Source organism: Fulvia fulva, chromosome 12 (assembly GCF_020509005.1).
Source record: "Fulvia fulva chromosome 12, complete sequence".
In the NCBI taxonomy this organism is placed as follows: domain Eukaryota; kingdom Fungi; phylum Ascomycota; class Dothideomycetes; order Mycosphaerellales; family Mycosphaerellaceae; genus Fulvia; species Fulvia fulva.
The window spans coordinates 2,143,881-2,164,149 of NC_063023.1; the positions used below are offsets into that span (position 1 = coordinate 2,143,881).

The 20,269-nt window shown below is 54.3% G+C and overlaps 11 protein-coding genes across 11 annotated transcripts; 4 read left to right on the plus strand and 7 right to left on the minus strand.

The window, feature by feature from the left end:
* Positions 1 to 672: 672 nt before the first annotated feature.
* Positions 673 to 4,908, plus strand: CLAFUR5_13930 (Serine/threonine-protein kinase ssp1; the record flags this gene model as incomplete). Its single annotated transcript, XM_047913078.1, has 1 exon — positions 673 to 4,908. One exon carries the CDS (start codon positions 673 to 675, stop codon positions 4,906 to 4,908), a length of 4,236 nt encoding a protein of 1,411 aa, XP_047768731.1.
* A 1,337-nt stretch (positions 4,909 to 6,245) lies between these two features.
* CLAFUR5_13931 (pH-response regulator protein palA/RIM20) lies at positions 6,246 to 8,756 on the minus strand (the record flags this gene model as incomplete). Its single annotated transcript, XM_047913079.1, has 1 exon — positions 6,246 to 8,756. One exon carries the CDS (start codon positions 8,754 to 8,756, stop codon positions 6,246 to 6,248), a length of 2,511 nt encoding a protein of 836 aa, XP_047768732.1.
* A 620-nt stretch (positions 8,757 to 9,376) lies between these two features.
* CLAFUR5_13932 (Metal homeostasis factor ATX1) lies at positions 9,377 to 9,701 on the plus strand (the record flags this gene model as incomplete). The annotated part of the gene is made up of 2 exons (XM_047913080.1): positions 9,377 to 9,464; positions 9,547 to 9,701. 2 exons carry the CDS (start codon positions 9,377 to 9,379, stop codon positions 9,699 to 9,701), a joined length of 243 nt encoding a protein of 80 aa, XP_047768729.1.
* Positions 9,702 to 9,952: 251 nt separating this feature from the next.
* Positions 9,953 to 11,338, minus strand: CLAFUR5_13933 (Sterol carrier protein 2; the record flags this gene model as incomplete). The annotated part of the gene is made up of 1 exon (XM_047913081.1): positions 9,953 to 11,338. The coding sequence occupies one exon, from the start codon at positions 11,336 to 11,338 to the stop codon at positions 9,953 to 9,955; it is 1,386 nt and encodes a 461-aa protein (XP_047768730.1).
* A 649-nt stretch (positions 11,339 to 11,987) lies between these two features.
* Positions 11,988 to 12,579, minus strand: CLAFUR5_13934 (40S ribosomal protein S23; the record flags this gene model as incomplete). Its single annotated transcript, XM_047913082.1, has 3 exons — positions 11,988 to 12,166; positions 12,222 to 12,348; positions 12,448 to 12,579. 3 exons carry the CDS (start codon positions 12,577 to 12,579, stop codon positions 11,988 to 11,990), a joined length of 438 nt encoding a protein of 145 aa, XP_047768734.1.
* An 18-nt stretch (positions 12,580 to 12,597) lies between these two features.
* Positions 12,598 to 12,786, minus strand: CLAFUR5_13935 (uncharacterized protein; the record flags this gene model as incomplete). The annotated part of the gene is made up of 1 exon (XM_047913083.1): positions 12,598 to 12,786. A coding segment is annotated over one exon (189 nt), but the record flags the coding sequence as incomplete, so codon positions are not given.
* A 663-nt stretch (positions 12,787 to 13,449) lies between these two features.
* On the minus strand, positions 13,450 to 14,105 carry CLAFUR5_20107 (uncharacterized protein; the record flags this gene model as incomplete). Its single annotated transcript, XM_059462947.1, has 2 exons — positions 13,450 to 13,759; positions 13,807 to 14,105. The coding sequence occupies 2 exons, from the start codon at positions 14,103 to 14,105 to the stop codon at positions 13,450 to 13,452; spliced, it is 609 nt and encodes a 202-aa protein (XP_059319189.1).
* A 507-nt stretch (positions 14,106 to 14,612) lies between these two features.
* Positions 14,613 to 15,604, minus strand: CLAFUR5_13936 (uncharacterized protein; the record flags this gene model as incomplete). The annotated part of the gene is made up of 2 exons (XM_047913084.1): positions 14,613 to 15,241; positions 15,301 to 15,604. 2 exons carry the CDS (start codon positions 15,602 to 15,604, stop codon positions 14,613 to 14,615), a joined length of 933 nt encoding a protein of 310 aa, XP_047769101.1.
* An 837-nt stretch (positions 15,605 to 16,441) lies between these two features.
* CLAFUR5_13937 (uncharacterized protein) lies at positions 16,442 to 17,767 on the minus strand (the record flags this gene model as incomplete). The annotated part of the gene is made up of 1 exon (XM_047913085.1): positions 16,442 to 17,767. One exon carries the CDS (start codon positions 17,765 to 17,767, stop codon positions 16,442 to 16,444), a length of 1,326 nt encoding a protein of 441 aa, XP_047768733.1.
* Positions 17,768 to 18,612: 845 nt separating this feature from the next.
* Positions 18,613 to 19,890, plus strand: CLAFUR5_13938 (MYG1 protein; the record flags this gene model as incomplete). The annotated part of the gene is made up of 1 exon (XM_047913086.1): positions 18,613 to 19,890. The coding sequence occupies one exon, from the start codon at positions 18,613 to 18,615 to the stop codon at positions 19,888 to 19,890; it is 1,278 nt and encodes a 425-aa protein (XP_047768727.1).
* Positions 19,891 to 19,916: 26 nt separating this feature from the next.
* Positions 19,917 to 20,111, plus strand: CLAFUR5_13939 (uncharacterized protein; the record flags this gene model as incomplete). The annotated part of the gene is made up of 1 exon (XM_047913087.1): positions 19,917 to 20,111. The coding sequence occupies one exon, from the start codon at positions 19,917 to 19,919 to the stop codon at positions 20,109 to 20,111; it is 195 nt and encodes a 64-aa protein (XP_047768728.1).
* Between the last annotated feature and the right edge of the window lie 158 nt (positions 20,112 to 20,269).

Sequence of the window (20,269 nt, forward strand, 5' to 3'; positions counted from 1 at the left end):
GCATTCGCAGGCAAGCCCGTCGCCCAACACGCAGCGGCAGTACTGTGGACTGGGCGACGACGGCGACGACTTGGGCATCGGGTCGCAACATGTGAAGACAATCCCAGCCTTCTGCACCGTGCACGTGTTGCTTCCGGACAGGCGTTGACTGCAGAGGCTTGGCTGCTCGTCGGACCCCAACCGATGCGCAGAGGATGCATCCGTGCTTTGAAGGTGGGCCTGGTCCAAGTGAATAATTGGCTGACACGTCTAATGGTTGAGCGCTGCCGCTCGAGCCGTCGATATCATGTCCCCTCAGTACTTTGGCAGTGACCGCGATGGCCACTTTTGCACTGCACTGCACATTCACACGGCACACCTTTCTGTATTATAGACATTCCTTTCAGAAACGCCCGGTCGTCATACACCCAGCACTGGCCCGCCTCACGGTCATTCGAAACTTTGCTTTATCGCAGACTCAGCAAATTCCCAACAGAATCCGACAGACATGCTACCGTCCACCACCCCGACCCTCCCTCGATAGCACGCCACGCCCACTGCCATTCAATGTCCAGCCGAAACCAGTGCGGGTAGAGAGTGTTTGCGACTTCTTCCCGTGCTGGTGAATCTGCGTCAGAAGTCTCGGGTCGCTGCGATTGGAGATACTCGTGGGAGCGGGGCACTGGTCGAGCGATGTCCACGCCATCGTCGGATCCAGATCACAGCAGTCATGGCCATCTGGCGCCGCAGGAAGTGCCTGCACCAAACGGGGGAAACACTGAGGATACACCGAGATCGGAAGTGCCGCCTGCTTTGAGCGTCATCACGCCCAATGCGACGGAGGCACTCGCGAGGCTGTCGGAGGAAGGGCCCAACGACTACTTCACACCACAGCCTGCCGCGACGACCACGCATGCCCCTCCAAACCACGAGTTCGCTGCACCAGCACACTCTACCGGGAGTCGATCGCCAACAGCAAGTGTCGGCACAAGCGATGCAACGGCAGCAGGACACATCGAGTTGCCAGAGTCGCTTTCGTCGCTGCACGTATCAGGAAGACCTCCGCCTCATACCACCCCATCCAGCCTCAGCATAGAGAGTGCAGCAAGCTCTACGACAGTCACGCCATCGCACTCGGGAAACAGCACACGACCGGAACTCTCCTCGTGGAAGACAGCCTACCCCAACCCGTATCCGGTACAGAACTTTGCGGCGCTCCACTCCCAACAGTACCCACCATACTACGTGCCGCACGTTCTACGACGAGGCAACTCTACTCAGCCGCATCAGATCTCCACCTTCGCTTCAGCGATAGCATCGCTGCACAGCAGTGGTGCGCGCACGTCGACCAACTCGCCCGCCCTGACGCCTTCCGTCGGGCTCTTCAATCCATCGGGTCCTCCATCTGCTCCCGTTGAGCATTCAGAGAAGTCCGGGACGTATGCGAGTCCATTTCTACACTTCACGCATACGCACGTGCCGAAGGAGACGCACGTGGCAGATGTCGACGTTGACCCGGTGTCTGGTCGTAAATTGATCAATCACTATGAAGTCGTGGACGAACTCGGTCGCGGCACCCACGGAAAAGTTAAGCTCGGCCGTGATTTGGAGAGCCCGGCGAATTCACCGACTTATGTTGCCATCAAGATTGTCGAACGCTTTTCGAAACGACGCAAGCTTGGGAGACTTGGCACCACCGAGGATAAGGTCAAGAAGGAGGTCGCCATCCTCAAGAAAGCTCGACATCCGAACGTTGTCGCCTTGTTGGAGGTCATTGATGATCCTACACGCAAGAAGGTCTACATCGTGCTCGAGTGGGTCGAGAACGGGGAGATCAAGTGGCGGACGAAGGCTCCCAAGGAGATTGCGATGATCGAGGCAAGAAGGTATGAACGGGAAAAGAGTGGACAGATCAGCGAGGCGAAGTTAGCGGAGGATGGTGCTGTACTCATGGAGGTACAAAAACGACTAGCGAAACAGAAGCGACGACAGATGCAGCAATATCGTCAGATGAGACGCGGTGCGGCCGATGACCCACAGTCATGGAGTATCGAGATGGCCGGTGATAACGAGAGTGAAGACTCTCAGGACGACAGACTTTCGAGGATATCTTCCCTTACAGCCACATCGGACGCTGGTAGACTCAGTGTCGATCCGCTGGGTCGAAGACCTTCGCGTACGCCTTCACCCCTTCATCCTTGCGTAGAACCCAATGAGCCCGGACAATTCTTGTCGCTGACAGGAGAGCCAGAGATATTCTCGCCGATTGCAACTCAAGACCAACCAAGACGACCATCTCAATTTAGCTTGACTGGGCTGGAGGGCACGATGTATGGCGCTTACGATTCATCACTATCGCAGACGTCTCGTGTTGCTAGTCTGAACAGTTTGACATCGTCAAGAGGTAGCTCAGATTCGCTGGCCAAGTTCGCAAACGAAGTCCTGGATTCGGAGCTTGATGTTGAGCTGCAGAATGTACCCATCATGGCCATGGAAGATATAAAGACCTCGTTCCGTGACACTTTACTTGGACTTCAGTACTTACACGGGCAAGGGATCGTGCATCGAGACATCAAACCACCAAACCTTTTGTCTACTGGCGACAGCCGAGTCAAGATCTCCGACTTTGGTGTCTCTTACCTTGGTCGACCGGTCCACGAAGGTGAAACGGAGGACATCAGTGAGGCGGATGCTACCGATCTGGACGATGAAGCCAAGGAGCTTGCAAAGACTGTTGGCACGCCTGCCTTCTACGCACCAGAACTCTGCATAGTCGACCCCACAGACGACCCATTACCAGTGACCAAGGCCATCGATGTATGGGCGCTGGGCGTAACGCTTTTCTGCATGATCTTCGCACGGACGCCGTTCGTCGATAACGAGTTCGTGGTCATGCGACAGATTGCAGACGAGGAAATCTATCTCCCGAGGAAACGTCTCCTTCCAGTTGACACGAAGCCGAAGTCACGACCAAACTCGCATGCCCGAGCATTCCCCCCACGTGCGACTAGTCGACGACATGAGCTGGATCTTGTGTATGAGGACATCGATGACAACCTGCATGATTTGCTCAAGCGACTTCTGACCAAGGATCCTCGTAAGCGCATCACGCTGGAAGAGGTGCGACACCACGAATGGACATGCTCAGGGCTGATCAAAGAAGAGTGGCTTCATGAGTCGGATCCATCTCGACATGCTCAGGGCTCCAAGATCGAGGTCTCGAAAGAGGATGTCAACACTGCTGTAGTTCCACTGAACCTGGTCGAACGCGTGCGATCAGGTTTCAAAAAGGTTCTTGAGAAGTCAGGCTTGACCCGTGCAAGAGGACATTCCAATGCAGGCAGCAGCAAAGGCGACTCGCCGGTGGCATCGGCTCACTCCTCTAGTAGTAGTATGAACCAGGATGCCCGACGCCAGTCCTTTCGGGGCGATGAGCAGATCTTCACGGCGCTTAAGGCGTCTCGGGAAGTCGAGCATCCATTGTCTAAGAGTGTGGCCGCCTCGCCTGAGCTGGAGAAGCTGGAGAAGGACAAGTACTTCGACAAGCTCGCACCACGAGAAAATGGAAACGGATCGCACGACTTGACCAGAGTACCGTCACGACCCAGCCCTCCTAACAGAGCCATGACCGTGGAATCTGCTGCCGGCTCGATGCGAACTGTTACGCAGTCTGACTATATTACGAATGGCCGCAAAACGTCGCCGCCGCCGTCACCTGGGCTTCCTGGCACACCGACAGCACTTGCATCGCCTGGTGGCAGTCACTTGAGCGGCCTGTTCAGACAGCCTGGGCGCATCCTGAAGAGTGTTCGAGAACGAAGTACAAATCGGCGCGGTCAGATGCGAGGGCTGTCGAGCGATAGAGGATCCGTCGAGTCATCGGACCATCATGCCGAGGCAAGCATTGCGGTCAGCCAGACCAATGCTGCTGGTCATGTCAATCTTCCAGATGCCCTTCTCGAAGGCACCCCGGCATCGAGTGCTCGTAACAGCCCGCTCTCCTCCCGAGCGCACTCTGTCACGTCAGATCCGCACAGCCTACAACAGCATCTGAGCCCACGAGACCCCGGTGTCTTATCTCGAATGAGTTCGACCAGCTCCATCGCATCCATTGGCAGGCAAGTCAGCGAGGCTTTCCGTGCTCGTCCACAGTCTTGCCGAGCGCCAGAATCAAGCGCTGAGGAATGGCAACGCGTTGACGAGGAACGAGTTAGGAAGCTCGTGCGAGAAAGCGAGGCCGAGATTGAACAGGCACGAAGATCGCCTCACCGTCGCGAGTCCATGAACGCCTTCGACAACAGAACATGTCCCACAAGCCCAGACGATCTTCGTGGTAAGGATCACGAATCGAGGGTGTCTTCGATCACTGACGTCTCGACACCTGATACGCCACTTGACGGCTTGAGCCCGATGAATCAAACAGGCCAGCTACCATCAGCCATGGTGTCCAGCTCTTCTGACCTTGGCTCAGCGGTCTCGATGTCGATTAGCAATCCATCAATACCGTCTGTCATCTCGGAGGCATCGTCCGTGGACTTATCAGACGGCACATACCAGGGCTTTGGCGAAGAGAAGCGCGAGCCATCCTCAGATGACACCCTTGGCGCAAGCCCGAAGACAAGGGCTGTCGACGATCCAGATGAAGGTTACATTCCGGACCAGGAAGCCGCGCTCAACAGCGAGCCGGACGACATGTACGACTCGTCTTCCGATAGTGATGGCGGACTGGTCATGTCACGTCGCCGATCTGCCGCGAAACAGGGCCATGGTCTCATTGTCTCGGCTGAAGTACCGAAACACCGTCGCGGTACCGGACTTTCTGCTCGGTCGAAGAAGTCTTCTCGAAGTGGTTCTAACAACACCATGAAGAAGGTTCGGACCCGCGACAGTGTTGACGAATCACGTTCCAACGACATCACCGAGGAATGATTGTCGTGATCGTCACCCAACATCATCATGACCTTTACGAACCGAACACCACACAACAAAATTTCAACCTCACGAGCTCGACGACTACGATACATGGAATACTACACAACTCAACTCACGCCACTCTACTACCTTTTCAAACTTCAACCTTCTTGTGCCTCCTTCACTGGACAGACATGCTACGTTTGCATTGCCTTTCTTCTTGGCTATACTGCAGCTTCGATTTTGTTGCTTTGCTTTTGTTTTTGCTATGTACTGCATAGATACCACATAGCGCGCTGTTTGCGATGAAAGCCTCTGTTTGGGCTTTGGAGTATTAGCGCTGGCGTTATTCACGATAGATGGGCAATGCGGGATGTGGGACGATGAGAAAGAAAGCATGAAGAGAATGAAGGAGGAGGGAGGAATTGCAGTGTTTCCGATGGTTTATTGGTATTGATCGTCCCGATGGCATGTGTGATGTGTTGTAGCATATGGGAGAGAGCATGTTCGCTAGGGAAAGGGGGAGAATGTGTTGAATAGGACATTCTTAGTAGTATGCATGGATGATGAGGACTGAGGATTCTTAGAATCAAATGGAGTTGTGCTCATGGGGCAAGAGTGATGAATGCATTTTGCGACTTCCTATTTCACATCCGCTTACTAATGGTGAAGGCATGTAAAAAGAGCGAAAAGAACAGTCCCTATTGGCATAATGGTAAGAGCCAACCCTCACACGCACAGCACAATGGATATCGAACGAGGCTGTGGTTGACGGCCCCTTTCAAGCGTAGAATATTCACTGTGCTCATACCATTGAGCCGACGGGGACTGTCGAAAGATACTGGTTGATAACTTATAAATGTATGCTCAGTGCTGCTCGCAATGGCAGAGGAGAAAGTCACGTTTTCGTTCAAGTCATGTACTCGGCCAAAAAGAACAAGCGCTACTGGCCCAATGGCAATTGATCGATCTGGCGAAGGCGAACTCAGAAGGATCCTCTGAGCCCTCTCGACACAACACAACGTAGCGGCGAGTTCGATTTCGCACGACGCCGTACCATTGAGCCAGCAGAGATTGTCGAGGAGTGCTCTCAGTTGGTCGAATATACAGACAAGAGGCATTTGACGCAGTGCGAAAGGCTGTGCGGGGCGCATGACCATCGAGTAATGATGCGTGCTGCGGATTGAGCTGGGATAGCATAGAATCATCTGAAGGCATGGTGTATGGCCTTGATGCGACATCGCCGCGACTCGTGAGTGTTGGCTCGTGTCATCAGCAAGAGAGTGTTGTTGGCAGCTTAGATTGGGCCAAAGGCATCGAGATACGTACTGCACGACGCTCTCTCTACTACCCATCTACCTCCCAAACTGCACCCCCATACTCGGATCCCACGTCCCACCAGCCGCCTTTCCCTTCCCCTTCTGCTGCTGTGCGCCTCCGCCTCCGCCTCCACCAAACACAATCGGCATACCCTCCTGCCACGTCGTCACATCCGGCGTCTGTACATTCGCAACCGGCGGCGGCGCCTGGTTAACCCTCTGCGGCATCGGCGCTGGTATAGGATTGATCTCACTCACAGGCTGGACACTCCCTCGTCTAGACGCAGCACGATCTTGCTCTCGCCTCTCCATTAGGACTTTCTGATTCCGCTCCTGGAAGTCGAGGTTCTGCATCATGGTCGATACATCTTGTTCCAAGTGTTGCGCCTCAGTGCGGCGGGTGTAGACGAAGTTGCGGCATTCGTCGCGGAATCGTGTTGTGATGGCGGCGAGGTCGTTGTAGAATTTTCGGCCTGTTTCGAGGTTTTTGAGGATATCCTTGTATGCCGTGTATGCGTTCTCGAGATTTTGAAGGGCTTCTTCGCGCTCGCGTGAGGATGTGTCGCCCTTCTTCGCAGATTGAAATGATGTGTTCGCTTGGGTGACGCGGTCGAGCAGGGTCTGCTGTTCCTTCTCTTCCTTCTTCAAGTCGTTCTGATCAGGATCGTACTTTGTCAGCCGTCTGTCAAATAGCGTCTCGAACTGTGACGCTTGCACAGGTTGCATCGGGAATTCTCGTTCGAGGCGTGCGGCTTCTTTCAGTAGATCGGGATTGACATCGTCCTCCTTGGCCTTCGTCCGCAATGCCTCCACCTTCTTCCGTCGTCTGCTTTCCAGGCGGTTGACTTCGTTTAGACTGGCACGTAGCGCATTGGCTTCTCGTTCAACCTTGGCGGTCATGGTCGCTCGTCTGCTGCTGGGCACGTAGTCTTCTAGGTCCCGATCTGAACCACCAAGCAGTCTAATGAGACTCTCGTTCTCGCGGAGCTTTGTCTGGACCATCTGATCGCTTGCGTCTGCTTGCTTCAGGTAGCCCTCGATGTCGTTGACTTGCTGGTACAGCTTCGGTACCACATCTCTCCCAGCTGGTCGGGTCCATCGCTCCGTGCCGTACTTCCTCCTCGAGGCTTCATCTTCGCCAGCTTCGGTGCGTAGAAGATCAATACCTTCCTGGTAAAGCACTCGATTGTTTGCCTTCAGCTTTTCGGTGTCCGCGATAGTTGCGTGAAGCCGATGCACACCATTAGATTGACGCACTTCCTCAGCATGACTCGCAAGTCCAGGCGGTAGTCCCAGTGGCTTCTCCAATGCTTGCAACGACCCGGGAAGATTGAGGCTCGAGAGCAACTCGTGTATCCGCTGTGTCATGGACTCAAGCTCGGCGATGACGGTGTTGTTGACCAGACGATCTCTCCTGTCGGCATAGATCGATGCAGCGACATGTACGCTATACGGCACAAGTTTCGCAAAAAGTGGCTTCCCCAGCGGTGCGTGATCTCCCAACATTTCCTGGCTCTTCTCGACCTCCGGCGGGACTCTCGCTACCACCATACTCGCGCGATCCAGTGGTTGTAGCTCCGCCTTCGATGGTTCCAGCTGCAGATATATCGTGTCGTTGTCTTTCTCCGCCTTCTTCAGATCCTCAGCGACTTTGTTCTTCAAGCCATTGAGATCTCCCTTGACAGCCTGGTTGACATATGTCGACTCTTTCAAAGCCAGATTCACACAGTTCAGACTGTCTCTCAACCGCGCCAGCTCTTCACCATATTTCCTCTTTTCCAGCGCGTCGCATGAAGCGCGAAATTGTGCAGCTGCAGCAAAGTGGTGATGCTTCGCGTTCATATGGTGTATCCACTCGCTCCGTATACTGTCGCTCTTCATGCTCCACTCGTTCGCATCGTCATAGAGATCGCTGACTTTCGCAGCCAACTTCGCGATCGTCGCATCTTTCATGCCATCCTTCACTGCTTTCTGCCAAAAGCACTCCTGCGCCTGAGCGAGCATCAAGTGTCCTAGTGCCTCCAGTGTCGCAGAGTCCATGTCCTCGGGAGGACTGCTCCTCAGATCAGGTATGACATTGTCCTTGAGATGATGGAACACTCCAGCCGCGAAGCAAAAGTTATTCGCTGCGCTCTTGAGTCCATCGCCAGTAGATCTGTTCGAGGCTAGAGCCAGCTGGGAGTACATGGCCGCCAGATTGAAGAGGACGTTCGCCAGCTCGAAGCGGATGTTGTTTTCGGTATGGGCATGGTTCGTGTGGTAGCCCAGCGACGGATACCACGTGAAGTCTGCGCCTATGTCCACTGGGAACTTCCCGCCCATCCACACCAGCTGGGCAGCGTACTGCTGGATCTTCTTGATCGCACTGCTGTGAGGCTCGAGAGCGTTGACGGCATCTTTGCGAAGTTGGTCTATAAGTTCGAGATCGCGGGAGAAAGTGTCTGGATGCTGGTCGTATTTGTTGGAGATGTAGTTGCGTATCGCGGCAGACAATGTCAGTGCTCCCGTGCGGCGGAAGGGGATCTGTAGTATGTTGCCGCTCTGCATGTTGGCATGGAGTCAGTTGTCACGGCATGTTTGGTAATGATGGAAACGGAGATCATCTAGAACCATTTACTTGGCTCTCTGCATGTGAAGTCATCGCGCCTGCCCAAGCAACGGAGGGGCTCACTCCAGAACCTGTAGCGATTTTAACCGTCGTATCATCCCCTGATGACCTTGGACACTGTGAACGTCCTTGTACTGGTGTGCGCGCACTTCGACCTCGCAAGCAGTCGCTACGCCGCGGTATGGCCATTGTAACGACCAGGGAACAGTTATGTCGTTGTACAGCCAAGCAGCGGTCCATCCAGCCCTCCGTAGTGGCGGTCAGTGTCACGGTGTTGCTAATTCCGAGTGAGCAAGTATTCGGCAATCACAATCACGACAGCAAGCAGGAACCAGGAACGAGTATGCACCGAGCACCTGCAGTCAAGCATTAGCACGCGATCCACGTCTTCGTAGGTAAACACTCGTCACCTACTGTCCTCTTCCACACTTACTCCCCTCTCACACCGAACGTCCTCTCTTTGTCTTACAAATCCACCCCAAAGCGCATCACAAAAGAAGCTCCCCAAACAACCTGCAAAACACCATTCCAGTCCTGACAACACCACCCACACGCGACAATGGCAGAACACAAATACCACTTCGAGATCAAGATGACCTGCGGCGGCTGCTCTGGTGCTGTGGACAGAGTGCTCAAGAAGCTGGATGGTAAGCCGACGAAGGAGGCAGCCTATGCCTTTACTCCGCTGCTCCTCTGCTCTTCGTTCAAGCTAACACTGCGACAACTCAGGCGTCAAATCCTACGAAGTATCCCTCGAGAACCAGACCGCCGATGTCGTGACGGAGGGTGACAGTCTGAGCTACGACGCTGTGTTGGAGAAGATCAAGAAGACGGGCAAGGAGGTGAAGAGTGCACGGGCGGATGGGATCGCGCAGGCGGTGTGATTGGGATGGTTGCGACGAGATTGCATATGACGAGCTACTTCAGTTGGAAGACTATGATACCAACGACATGAGAAAGCACCTTGTGCTCGACTACATACCACGTCTTCAGCCCGGACAGAGTGAAGGACGGATCGTCTGTTCTATGTCAGAAGTGGGTATGATACTAACCATCTGTTCTCATACCCATTGGAACTGTCGATATCTCATTTCGTTACATGCTATACAATTTCCTTGCCTACAACACATCTCCCTTAAAACCTCGACTCAACCTTCTTCTCGATATCCTGCAGCGCCCACTCACTCCTCATCTTCTTACTCCTCACACTATCCACCTGTGCCTTCGTGAAGCCCTTCGCCTCGGTCGCTGGGTTGTAGCCCAACTTATTCTGCTTGCCAACCGCTGCATCGTCGACCTTTGGAGCGGCCTTGCCGTCTGTCCTCTTGTACACTGTGACAACCACAGCACCACCAAGACCCAAGTTGTGCTGAAGCGCAACACTTGTGTCTGGAACAAGTCTGTTGTTGGCCCATCCTCTCAGATGCCATACGAGCTCAGCGCATTGTGCAAGGCCTGTTGCGCCGAGTGGGTGGCCCTTCGAGATGAGGCCGCCGGATGGGTTGATGACCATCTTTCCGCCGTATGTAATGTCGCCGTTTCGGACCATCTCGTGTGCCTTTCCTTTAGGTGAAAGTCCCATTGCGTCGATTGTGCACATCTCGTTCGCGGAGAAGCAATCGTGCAACTCGCAGACCTTGACATCCTCTGGCTTGACGCCGGCCTCCTCCATTGCGGTCTTGGCGGCGTACTCGGTCATGTGGTATCCTATAAGGTCGATGGCGGACTGCGAGAAGAGCGATGGAGCATCGGTAGCGAGAGTCTGGCCAGCGATGAGGATAGCGTGCTCCTTGAGATGTGGGCGTGCATCAAGGAATGCCTGGGAAACAACAACAGCGGCAGCACCACCATCGGACGTAGGGCAGCATTGAAGCTTCGTCAATGGCTCGTGAATCATAGTCGATCCCATAACCTGCTCCAGTGTGTATTCATCCATAAACTGCGAGTACGGGTTGCGTTTCGAATGCTCATGGTTAATCCTCCCAATCTCCGCGAAATCCTCGTTCTTCGCACCAAACTTCTCCTTGTACTCCCGTCCTGCATTACCGAAGAGCTGCGCAGCCTCAGGCGCATTCGTCCTTCCGCGAGTCTGCTGCATCATCATACCAGTCGTGCCGGTAGGATTCGCGCGGTCCAGGAAGTACGACTGCAGAGATCCTGGGTTCATCTTCTCGAATCCAACAACGAGGACAGCATCTGCCATCCCGCCGGCACACATGGTGCGAGCGAGGTGGAGACCTGTTGAGCCCGTGGAGCAGTTGTTGTTGACGTTGTAGATGGGGATTTGGGTCATGCCGAATTGGTAGAAGACTCGCTGGCCGCAGGTTGAGTCGCCGTAGCAGTAGCAGGCGACACCGGCATCCATTTCGTCGTAGTTTACTTGGGCGTCCAGCATGGCTTTGACGCCTGCTTCGAAGCCGAGCTCGGTGTAGTCGACTTTGCCTCGTGGTTTGATGAATTTGGTCATGCCTACACCGAGGACGTAGACCGGAGGCTTGTTCTTTGCTGCGCGGGCTGCCATGGTTGCTGTGGATGGGATGCTGTTGATGGGTATGGTACTGTACAGATGGTGTGAAAGGTGGTTGTAGAAAAGTGCTTTGGTGTTTATTGTTAAAGAGCTTCGAGTCGAAGAGGCGATGTCACAAGCTGGGGATGGTATTGTGGGGTGCAGGCTAATTTCTTGCCGGCGGAGACCTCGGCAGACGAGCACTTTGTGCCTGTGCAACAATGCTTTGAACCTAGGGATGAAAGTAGTATGGGGTATCCAGTATGTAATCATGTACTTCGCCTGCTGTCTTGTGGTTGGAGTACTGCTAAACGTCAGTGACGGACTTCTGACATGGCAAATGCGGCAAATGCTGAATTTGGCAAGAAATGCTGCAGCTGCAACGGAACTCGGCCGAGCAGGATATCGGCTGGGCATGTGAAGAGCATTGTTGGATGGAAGTCGGCACGCCGTGAATGACACGCTAGGTGGAGGAAGAGATGCCGTGAACGTAGAACTGTATTGATCTCATGCCGACCGCCTGACGCTGGTCAACGTTGGGTCTTTCACGGCGGTGCTCAAGTACTCTTCTCATTCATGAGTCCTGATGCTGTGCGCCGTGGCCCTTGGTGATGCCGCTCTTCAAACGCCCAATTCCCAGCCATGCAATCATCGTGAAATCCGTCTACGAACGTGGCTTCTCCTTCTTCTCCTTCCAGAGGGCAGACAGACCAACACCGGAAACCTTGACGACCTTGAAACGCACACCGGGAATATCACCCTTGGCCTTGCCCTTACGACCGAAACCAGCGAGCAGGACCTCGTCGTTCTCGTCGACGAAGTTCAAGCAACCGTCATTCGGCACTGTCATGTGTTAGTGGGTGCTGTCCAGAGCCATCACAAGAATGATGTATCATACCGAAAGCAGTGACCTTCTTGCCGTTCTTGATGAGCTGAACACGCACACACTTTCGGATGGCGGAGTTTGGCTGCTTGGCCTCAACACCGACCTTCTCGAGGACGATGCCCTTGGCGTGTGATGAACCCTTTGGGAGGTGTCAGTGGATGTTCCCATATTCCAACTCTGCCAATCTGCTCCAACATCTTCCTCATTCTCCTGGGACATCCTTCGAGGGTATACGTACACCGAATGGCGAGGACTTGTATGCGGTACCCAATAGTCTCTTCTTGTAGTGGAGATCTGCCCACTGCTGTTCACGGCGGTGGTTGCGCAGCTTGCGTGCGGCCAAAAGACCTCTTGGCTTTCCCTTACCCATGATGACTACACACTGCTGTCAGTTCATGTCCTTTCTGATGGTGGTCGTGATGTGCGATGATCGTGGCGGGTGGTGGTGGGCTGTTTTCGAGATGTGGGAATTTGTGCTGATTGGGCGCTGTCGGCGCTTTCGAAAATGTCGGGATGATGGTGCGGAGAGATCGTGTGCAGAGTCCAGGAAGTAACTGAGCGACTCACCGGTTGTGTTGTCGATGGGTGTTGTCCTGACGGTCGTCGCTGCTCGATTCGAAGAAGTTCAAATTCAGCAGCTTCGGTGCAGCCCTCGCCAAGGAAGGGCGGGATCATCCGAGACCACAATCTAGGTTTAGCGTGCCTGCCAGAAATCTCTCACGCGATTGCCAGTTTCACGTCACTCTCCGTCAACATGATACTTCATCAAGACAGCGACCCATTACGTTTGAGTGTGTCTTCATATGGAGCACTAATGTAGAGAAGGCCATGAAACAATCGCTATGAGGGTTGATCAAGACCTCACCGAAGCATAGACCTCGCAGCAGTAGGGTGCCTCCACGACATGGCAACCACGACCCATGAAGTACCGATACGAAGAGTTATTTGTTGAAAGATTGAAGCGCAAGCACCGAGGAATACTCGGAGGACATCACTTTTAATATCAAGAACGTACTACGCTCTATTCGCCATAACAGCCTCATAAGTCGGTGGCGAAGGCCCACCGCTCTCTCTCGCAGCCGCATGATCTCTAGTCTCAACCTGCACTTGCACCTGGACCTGCGTCAAAGCCCTCTCTTCTCTCTGACGCTTTCTGAAAATGCCCACCAGGCACAGCAAGACGACCACTCCGAAGCCAGCACATATAACCCCTATCGCTATATTGCGTGTGCTCTCGATGCTATCTCCTGTCCGACTTGAACGACTTGAAGATCTCGCCGTCGAAGTCGGACGATATGTGTAGCGGGATGTGGTCGTCGTAGTCATCGTGCGGCTGCATCTCCATCCTAAGCAGGAACTCGTCGGCAGTTGAGTCTGGACTGAGGGACCGGCGAGGTACGCGGCAAAGCCAGCAGTGAATGTTTGATATGGGCTGGCACAGCAGGCGCGAGGGTTGTTTTCGAGGTTGGGGACGTTTGTTGAGTCGATACAGCAGAAAGTTGAAGACGAGCATGTCAACATGCGATGGTTTGAGCTCGATGAGCCGGTGCCTATGATGTGTCAGCTATGGACTACGCCAGTCGCATGGGAGTGCTACGAATCGTTCGTGCCATTCGTACAATACTTCGGACACGCTGATGAGTTCCAGGTCGGATCGGTGCATGATGCTCGCCAGTACTGAGTATTGTTTGCATCTTCCGGAGCCTTGCAGAGACTGTTCGTGGTGCACATCATGCCTCTTGGGCAGCAATGGCTTTCAGAATCTCCAGCTCTGCAAGCATATACTTGATCTGTTACGAGGCTTCCATCTGGGTTGTAGCATTGCCGCTGGGCAGCAGCTTGCGGCATCGCCGTCCATATTGCGCACAGCAAAGTGAGGATGGCCGTCAACAGCATGGTGGATGAATGATCACTGACGAGGCAAAAGCGTTCTCAAAGTCTCGACAGCAGCAATCAACCTCTATATGGGTCTACGATGCCTCCGCCTGGCCATGTTGACGTGAAGATATCGTCGCCTGAGGCCAAAACCAACAGAGATCGCCAGCTTTGGCCTCTGATGATATCGTCCCTAGCCTCATGCACAGCATAAGTTACCTCGTTTTCACGAGAAAACAATCTACGGACGTGGCTGCGCAGAGGTCCACCAATCCTTCTACCAGGAAGCGCATGCATGCCAAGAGAAATTGTGGCTTAGCTGTAGCCTTCTGACCACAACGCCTCATGCTCGGTACCGAAGCCTTTACATGTTGGCCAGATTGATTGCAACTACATCGGACTGTCTATTCGTTGATCTTCTGAGGCTCTGCTTGAAGGACCTCGCCACGTCGGTTGGCTGGGGCCAAGCTTTTGCGGATGAAGCCGGGAGCAGCCTGTTCTGACTGACATTTACACCAGTGGCAGGACTCATCCTTCATTGACTGGCTGTTCCCTCTCGTTCGCGGGCAGTTCTACTCGAAGATCCTTCACATGCAGTTCGAAAGGGCCCGAATTTGGTGATGCTGGCGAGATGCGATCATCGAGGGTGGCGCAAGTGCCACAGCTGCTCCTTGTTGGAAGATCTTTGACCTCTTCCTGATGGCAGTGGAGGTCATTCGACGACCGTCTCCTGGCGACCCTACCTCCACGCCATTGTCGATAGAATATCGAAGCCAGAGCAACCCCAAGCGACGCCACAAGCACAGTGCCAATGCCTATGCCAGCCTTCGAGCCTGGACTCAGACTTGCCATACCCTCAGGCGATGCCGCTGAGACCTTGGTGGAAGCTGAAGAGTTGTCCACTGCTAGAGTTGGTGATGAACTCGTTTGCGGAGTTCTTGCCGGCCAGCTAGTCGCAATCGATGCGCCGGCGAAGTACTTCGCTGGAGCAGCCTCGAACATCCTCCTATGGTCGCTACAACAAATGTACGGGTTGTTCACCAGATCGACGTCTCCATCACCCTTGTAGAGGCAGCAATAGGTGGTATTGCCAGTCTCTGTGTCAGCGCACGCAAGGATTTCGCGATCATCGAGATCTCCGGCAGAACCTCCTGCGTCTACCCTTTTGTCAGTGAATGACACTGCAAGGGAACTTTGCAAAGTGTATCCTACACACCTTCGAACTGGTCATCGCAATACCTCGGACATATGTACGGCTCATGCCAATTCTTGTCCGTGCAAGACTGTCGCCAGATGTACCGATTGTCACCGGCAGAGGAACCCGAAGAGCTCTTGCAAAGTCCGTTCGACAAGCACATCTCGCCCTCGGCACAGCAGTTCCTGTACTCGGACAGCACGGTTCCAGTGCGCTGGCTACATGGGGCGTTCGCCGTTTCGCTGCCATCGGGTCTGTAGCAGGTAGCGTTAATGCCAGGCGCTGATATGGAGAGCAGCACAACTGTCAAGAGAAAGGCCTCCATTTGCAGCCGAGGGGCTCGATGTAGGTAGGGACGATAGCAGGTTTTGAACCCCGAGGAGTTTAGGCTGTTGTGACTATATGTACGTGTCACAGCTTTTGGCCTCGTAAGACGACGAGCACAACAGTAGAACTGTAGTGGCCAGAGAGACGGCGGAAAGCTCAAGGCGGACTTGTTCGGTAGTCATTGACGTATGCCGTGGAACAGTATTGTGCCATTTCATGAGCTGTCAAAGTCGTGCTGACGACGGCATGGTGGCATCTTGCCGTACCACGCAAGACTACATATCAACGTCGCCACTCTCTTCGAGGTGAGGTAGGGGGTGCTCGTGACGATTTCCTTGAGACCGGGAACTTCTTCCAATGCTGAGAGACTTCGGTGCTGCCAGATGATGTGAGTACCGGGCATGCAATAAGGGCCTGAAACGTAAGGTGACTCGATAGGGGTATCTCTCATTACGAACTGAGTTGTATCGCGATCCCTAGGTCTCCTTCTCATCTTCCCAACCTCTTTCTCGATGCAGTCTCGTCCATCCTCTGCCGTGCTACTGACTCAATGAGACATTAATCATCGTTCCTCGCCCCAAGAACAATACCTCCTCACCTTTCGTAGCGCTCGACGCCGCATGCGAGGTAATGCTATGCATGAACAAGTCGCTCTGCAGTCTTCTGTCGAGTTTTCAGCGCTGCTTTGCGCAACAGTGCGTGCCCATGACGTGCAACGAGGAGCCGTGGTGGGCAAAGCTCGGTTGCCTCTGTCGTCATGTTCTTGAAGTTGTGCCGTTCGTGTGCGGCTTTTATCAGTCTTGTCTTGGTTCAATCTCCTCTCTTCCACACTTCTTCAATCCAGCTTCCAGTGTCCAGTCAACCCATCGTCATGACCTTTGCCCAGGTACAGTTCCACAGCGTATAGAGCCATGACGCCTGCAAGGTTGGCCCATCTGCTGAAGTTTGGTCCTCCTTCTCCACCTTGGGCTGTCCACCATTCTCCTGGATGGTCTGCAGAGGCGCTCGAGAAGTGCTGCATGAGAAGACTGGTGTAGACAGCGATCAAGATGCTTGGGCTGAAGTAGCTCAGCACGCCCATCAGGGTCTGAACACCTTCAGAGGACTCTTCGAACGACGGATCTTCTGCCAAGGCTCGTGCACCTGACTCTCGCACTGCTGGAATGATGCGAGCTGCTGCGTAGAGAACCATCAGACGGTACATCAAGGATATGATGACCGAAGGCGTGACAGTCGAGACTGCGGCGACCATGAAGCCGAAGATCGAGTGGATGGCGCTGGGTAGAGAAGAAAGTGCCTGCAGGACGGTGGTGTAGCTAGCCATGAGGATCGGCGGTAGCGGAGGGAACTCTGCTACGTCTGGCGTAAGTGGGACCTCTGGTAGTGGACGACTTGGTTGATAGTCGGTGAAGATCTGGTAGATGCAGAGGGTGATGTAGGCAAACAGCAAGCTGCTCTCAACCACATTACCACGTCCACTGCCGATGCCCCATGCCGCCAGGAAGACGACACATGCTATCGCAATGCCAATGAGAACAGCATCCTGGCTGTCCAGCCCTGGGAATGTGGTGATGCGCCATAGGAAGTAGACTGAGCTGGCGATGATGCTGCTGGAGACCATGAGAAGGCCAATCATCCAGCTATCACCAGCGTCGCTCTGGTTCACCAAGTACCTCGTGACCTGACCAGACGCTTGTATGACCAGCAAGCTGCAGAAGCCTTCGGCGAGCTGGAAGACGGGCGTAGAGTATCTCAGCAGCTTGTCCCACCCTCCGATGAAGGCGCTCTCTAGCAGCCCGTCCTTGCCAAAGACCCAATCTCTTAAGCTCGGGCTATGTTGCAGTGGCTTGGTGGCATTGTAGAAGGCCCTCGAGACCCAGCTCGCATCGTCTCCACCATCCACACTAAACTTGTTCAAGCTCCAGATCAAGAGGGTAGGAATGACAAAGGCCTGCAGTCCCGTGATTGTTCGCACAGCAGCTTTCCGCCATCTCGACTCGTCGGGCGTTGCGATTCGTAGGATGGAGAGGAAGAAGTAGTAGGACGCAAGGCTGAGGGAGAACGCAAGACCACAGGTTCGTCCGCCGACGTCGAAGGCGAGAGGGATAGTGAAGACGATGGAGAAGAGAAACAGCGTGCTTCCAATGAACCGGAGAATCATGTCTCGATTGGAGGTGTGGTGGCTGTGATGTGGTTGTTAGGGAAGGGCGCTCAGGCGCCTGCGCGAATGTAGAGAGCCAGTCCCGGTGTTGTCGTTGTGGTCCGAAGGAAAGAAAGGCACGTGGTGGTGCGTGTGTGGTGCAGCGAGCGTGGAAGGAGTGTTGCTATTTCCTGTGGTGTGCGCGTGCGGAAGGCTCGAGGCTGACCGCTCTTGCTGTTGCTGGTGAGGACCCACCAGGACTAAGGTAGTCGGCAGGGAAGGTGGTCTGGAATGGGCGACTTTTCAAGGAAAGCGGTCGGTGAGGCTTCCAGCAGGGAACGTTGATGGCGCCGGTGAAAGAAACTGCAGTGGTGAATGTGAATGTGGGAGGTATCGCTACCAGCTGCAGGTGCGGTCGTGTCGCGTGTTCCTTTGCTCAAACCATCACCTGCGCACCCTTTCTGCTGCTGGCGAGCTTGTGATGATCCCCGCAGACTCGCGTCGAGATTCTGAGATCAGGATCCGGAATTTCGTGCTTGATTCACTATGACACGCGCGGGAGCTGGTTCTATCAGGTTTCCTACGCGTGAACCATGGAAGACGTGCCGGTGAAGGTGCTGTCGATGCTGTGGAAGCCACTCACGTCAACACAAATCTTTCGCACGCGATACACAACGATAGGCTGTGATGATATCCTTGGGACCAACTGCGAACACGTTTCAAGCACGGCATCTTTCACGTGCTCCGCCGATGATCCGAACGGATTAGACTCTGCAGGGTCTTCATTGGTGGCTGAAGCTGCTGACACGTGAACTCTTGGACAGCCACGACAACCCAGCTCCCATTGAAGCACATTGAACGTGTTGATGAACAGACTTCGATTTGCTTCGAACAGTTTGTTTCACAGGAGAGTTCCAACATCCATTCGTTGCTACTGCCCCGCACCAATAACGTCTGCAAAGCCAGCAAAGACTCCCGACGATCTCTTCCAACGCCTCGTAGCATCCCACCCACAGCTTTATCGACCACTGCTCATGTCCGAGCCTGCCTCAAAGCGCGTCAAGATGTCCAACGGCACCGCTGCCCCAGTCATTGGCACTCACAACGGCCACTTCCACGCCGACGAAGCTCTCGCCGTCTACCTCCTCCGCTTGCTGCCAGAGTACCAGAATGCCTCCCTCACCCGCACAAGAGACGCCGAAGTGCTCAATAGCTGCGACATTGTGGTAGATGTTGGTGGTGTCCACGATCACGCAGTCAAGCGCTACGACCACCACCAGCGCGAGTTCAATGCCACATTCCCAGGCAAGCACACTAAGCTGTCCAGCGCTGGTCTCGTCTGGATGCACTACGGCAAGCAGATCATCTCCGCAGTGACGGCACTGCCTGTTGAAGATGCGGACAACGAGCTTCTCTACCAAGAAATCTACGAGGACTTCGTCGAGGCATTTGACGGCAACGACAACGGCATCTCGTCATACGACCCACAAGAGCTTAGGAAAGCAGGCATCCAGAAGAAGTTCAACGACGGCGGCTTCACAATCGCAAGCGTCGTCTCACGCTACAACAGAGCACCAGTCAGCCAATTGGCAGACGGCAAGCCAGCAGGCAATGGCGCACCACCAGCACAGGGCAAGCCAGAGAAGACACAAGATGAGGAGGACAACAGATTCCTACGCGCATCGCAGTTCGTCGGTGAGCAGTTCTCGCTGAAGCTGACGGATATGTTCACGTCCTGGTTACCAGCACGCGCTGTGGTCGCCAAAGCTTTCAACTTACGACACGCAGTCGACCCGTCCGGCAGCATCATCGTGATTCCATACAAGGCGGAAGGCGTACCGTGGTCAGACCACCTCTACAGCTTGGAAGAGGAGCACAAGGTGCAGGGCAATGTGCTGTATGCACTGTTTGCGGAAAACGGCGAGCCAGACAGCAAGTGGCGCATCAGAGCTGTCTCGCTTGAGCTGGGCAGCTTCGAGAATCGCAAGGGACTGCCAGAGGCATGGAGAGGTGTTCGTGATGAGGAGCTCAGCAAGCTCAGTGGTATTCCAGGCTGCATCTTCGTGCACGCGGCTGGCTTCATCGGTGGGAACAAGACTTTCGAGGGTGCTTTGGAGATGGCGAAGAAGGCTGTGCAGATGTAAAGTTGTGATATGCTTGGAAGAACGTCATGGACATGAAGGGGGACAAAGCGCTTCCGAAGAAGCAGTACGAGGCACGAGACGCCGAACGAATTGCACGTAACCGAGACGACGATGTATCATCGAGGAGGACTACACAGCTCGTCGCGGAAGAGACGTGGCACTCAGATCCACGACGATTGGAAACGAACGAACTCAATGACCACGATCTGCTGGGCCATTGAATCTGGCGATGCCGCACAATGGGGCTAACGATCTTCGCCGGACGTGCGTTCAGCTTAGCTACTTCTCGCCGAGAGAAAGTGTTGCATAGTGCATTGAAGAGCAGGATAGCACTGGCAATGAACAGCATCATGTGAAGTTGTGGAACATTCGTGACATT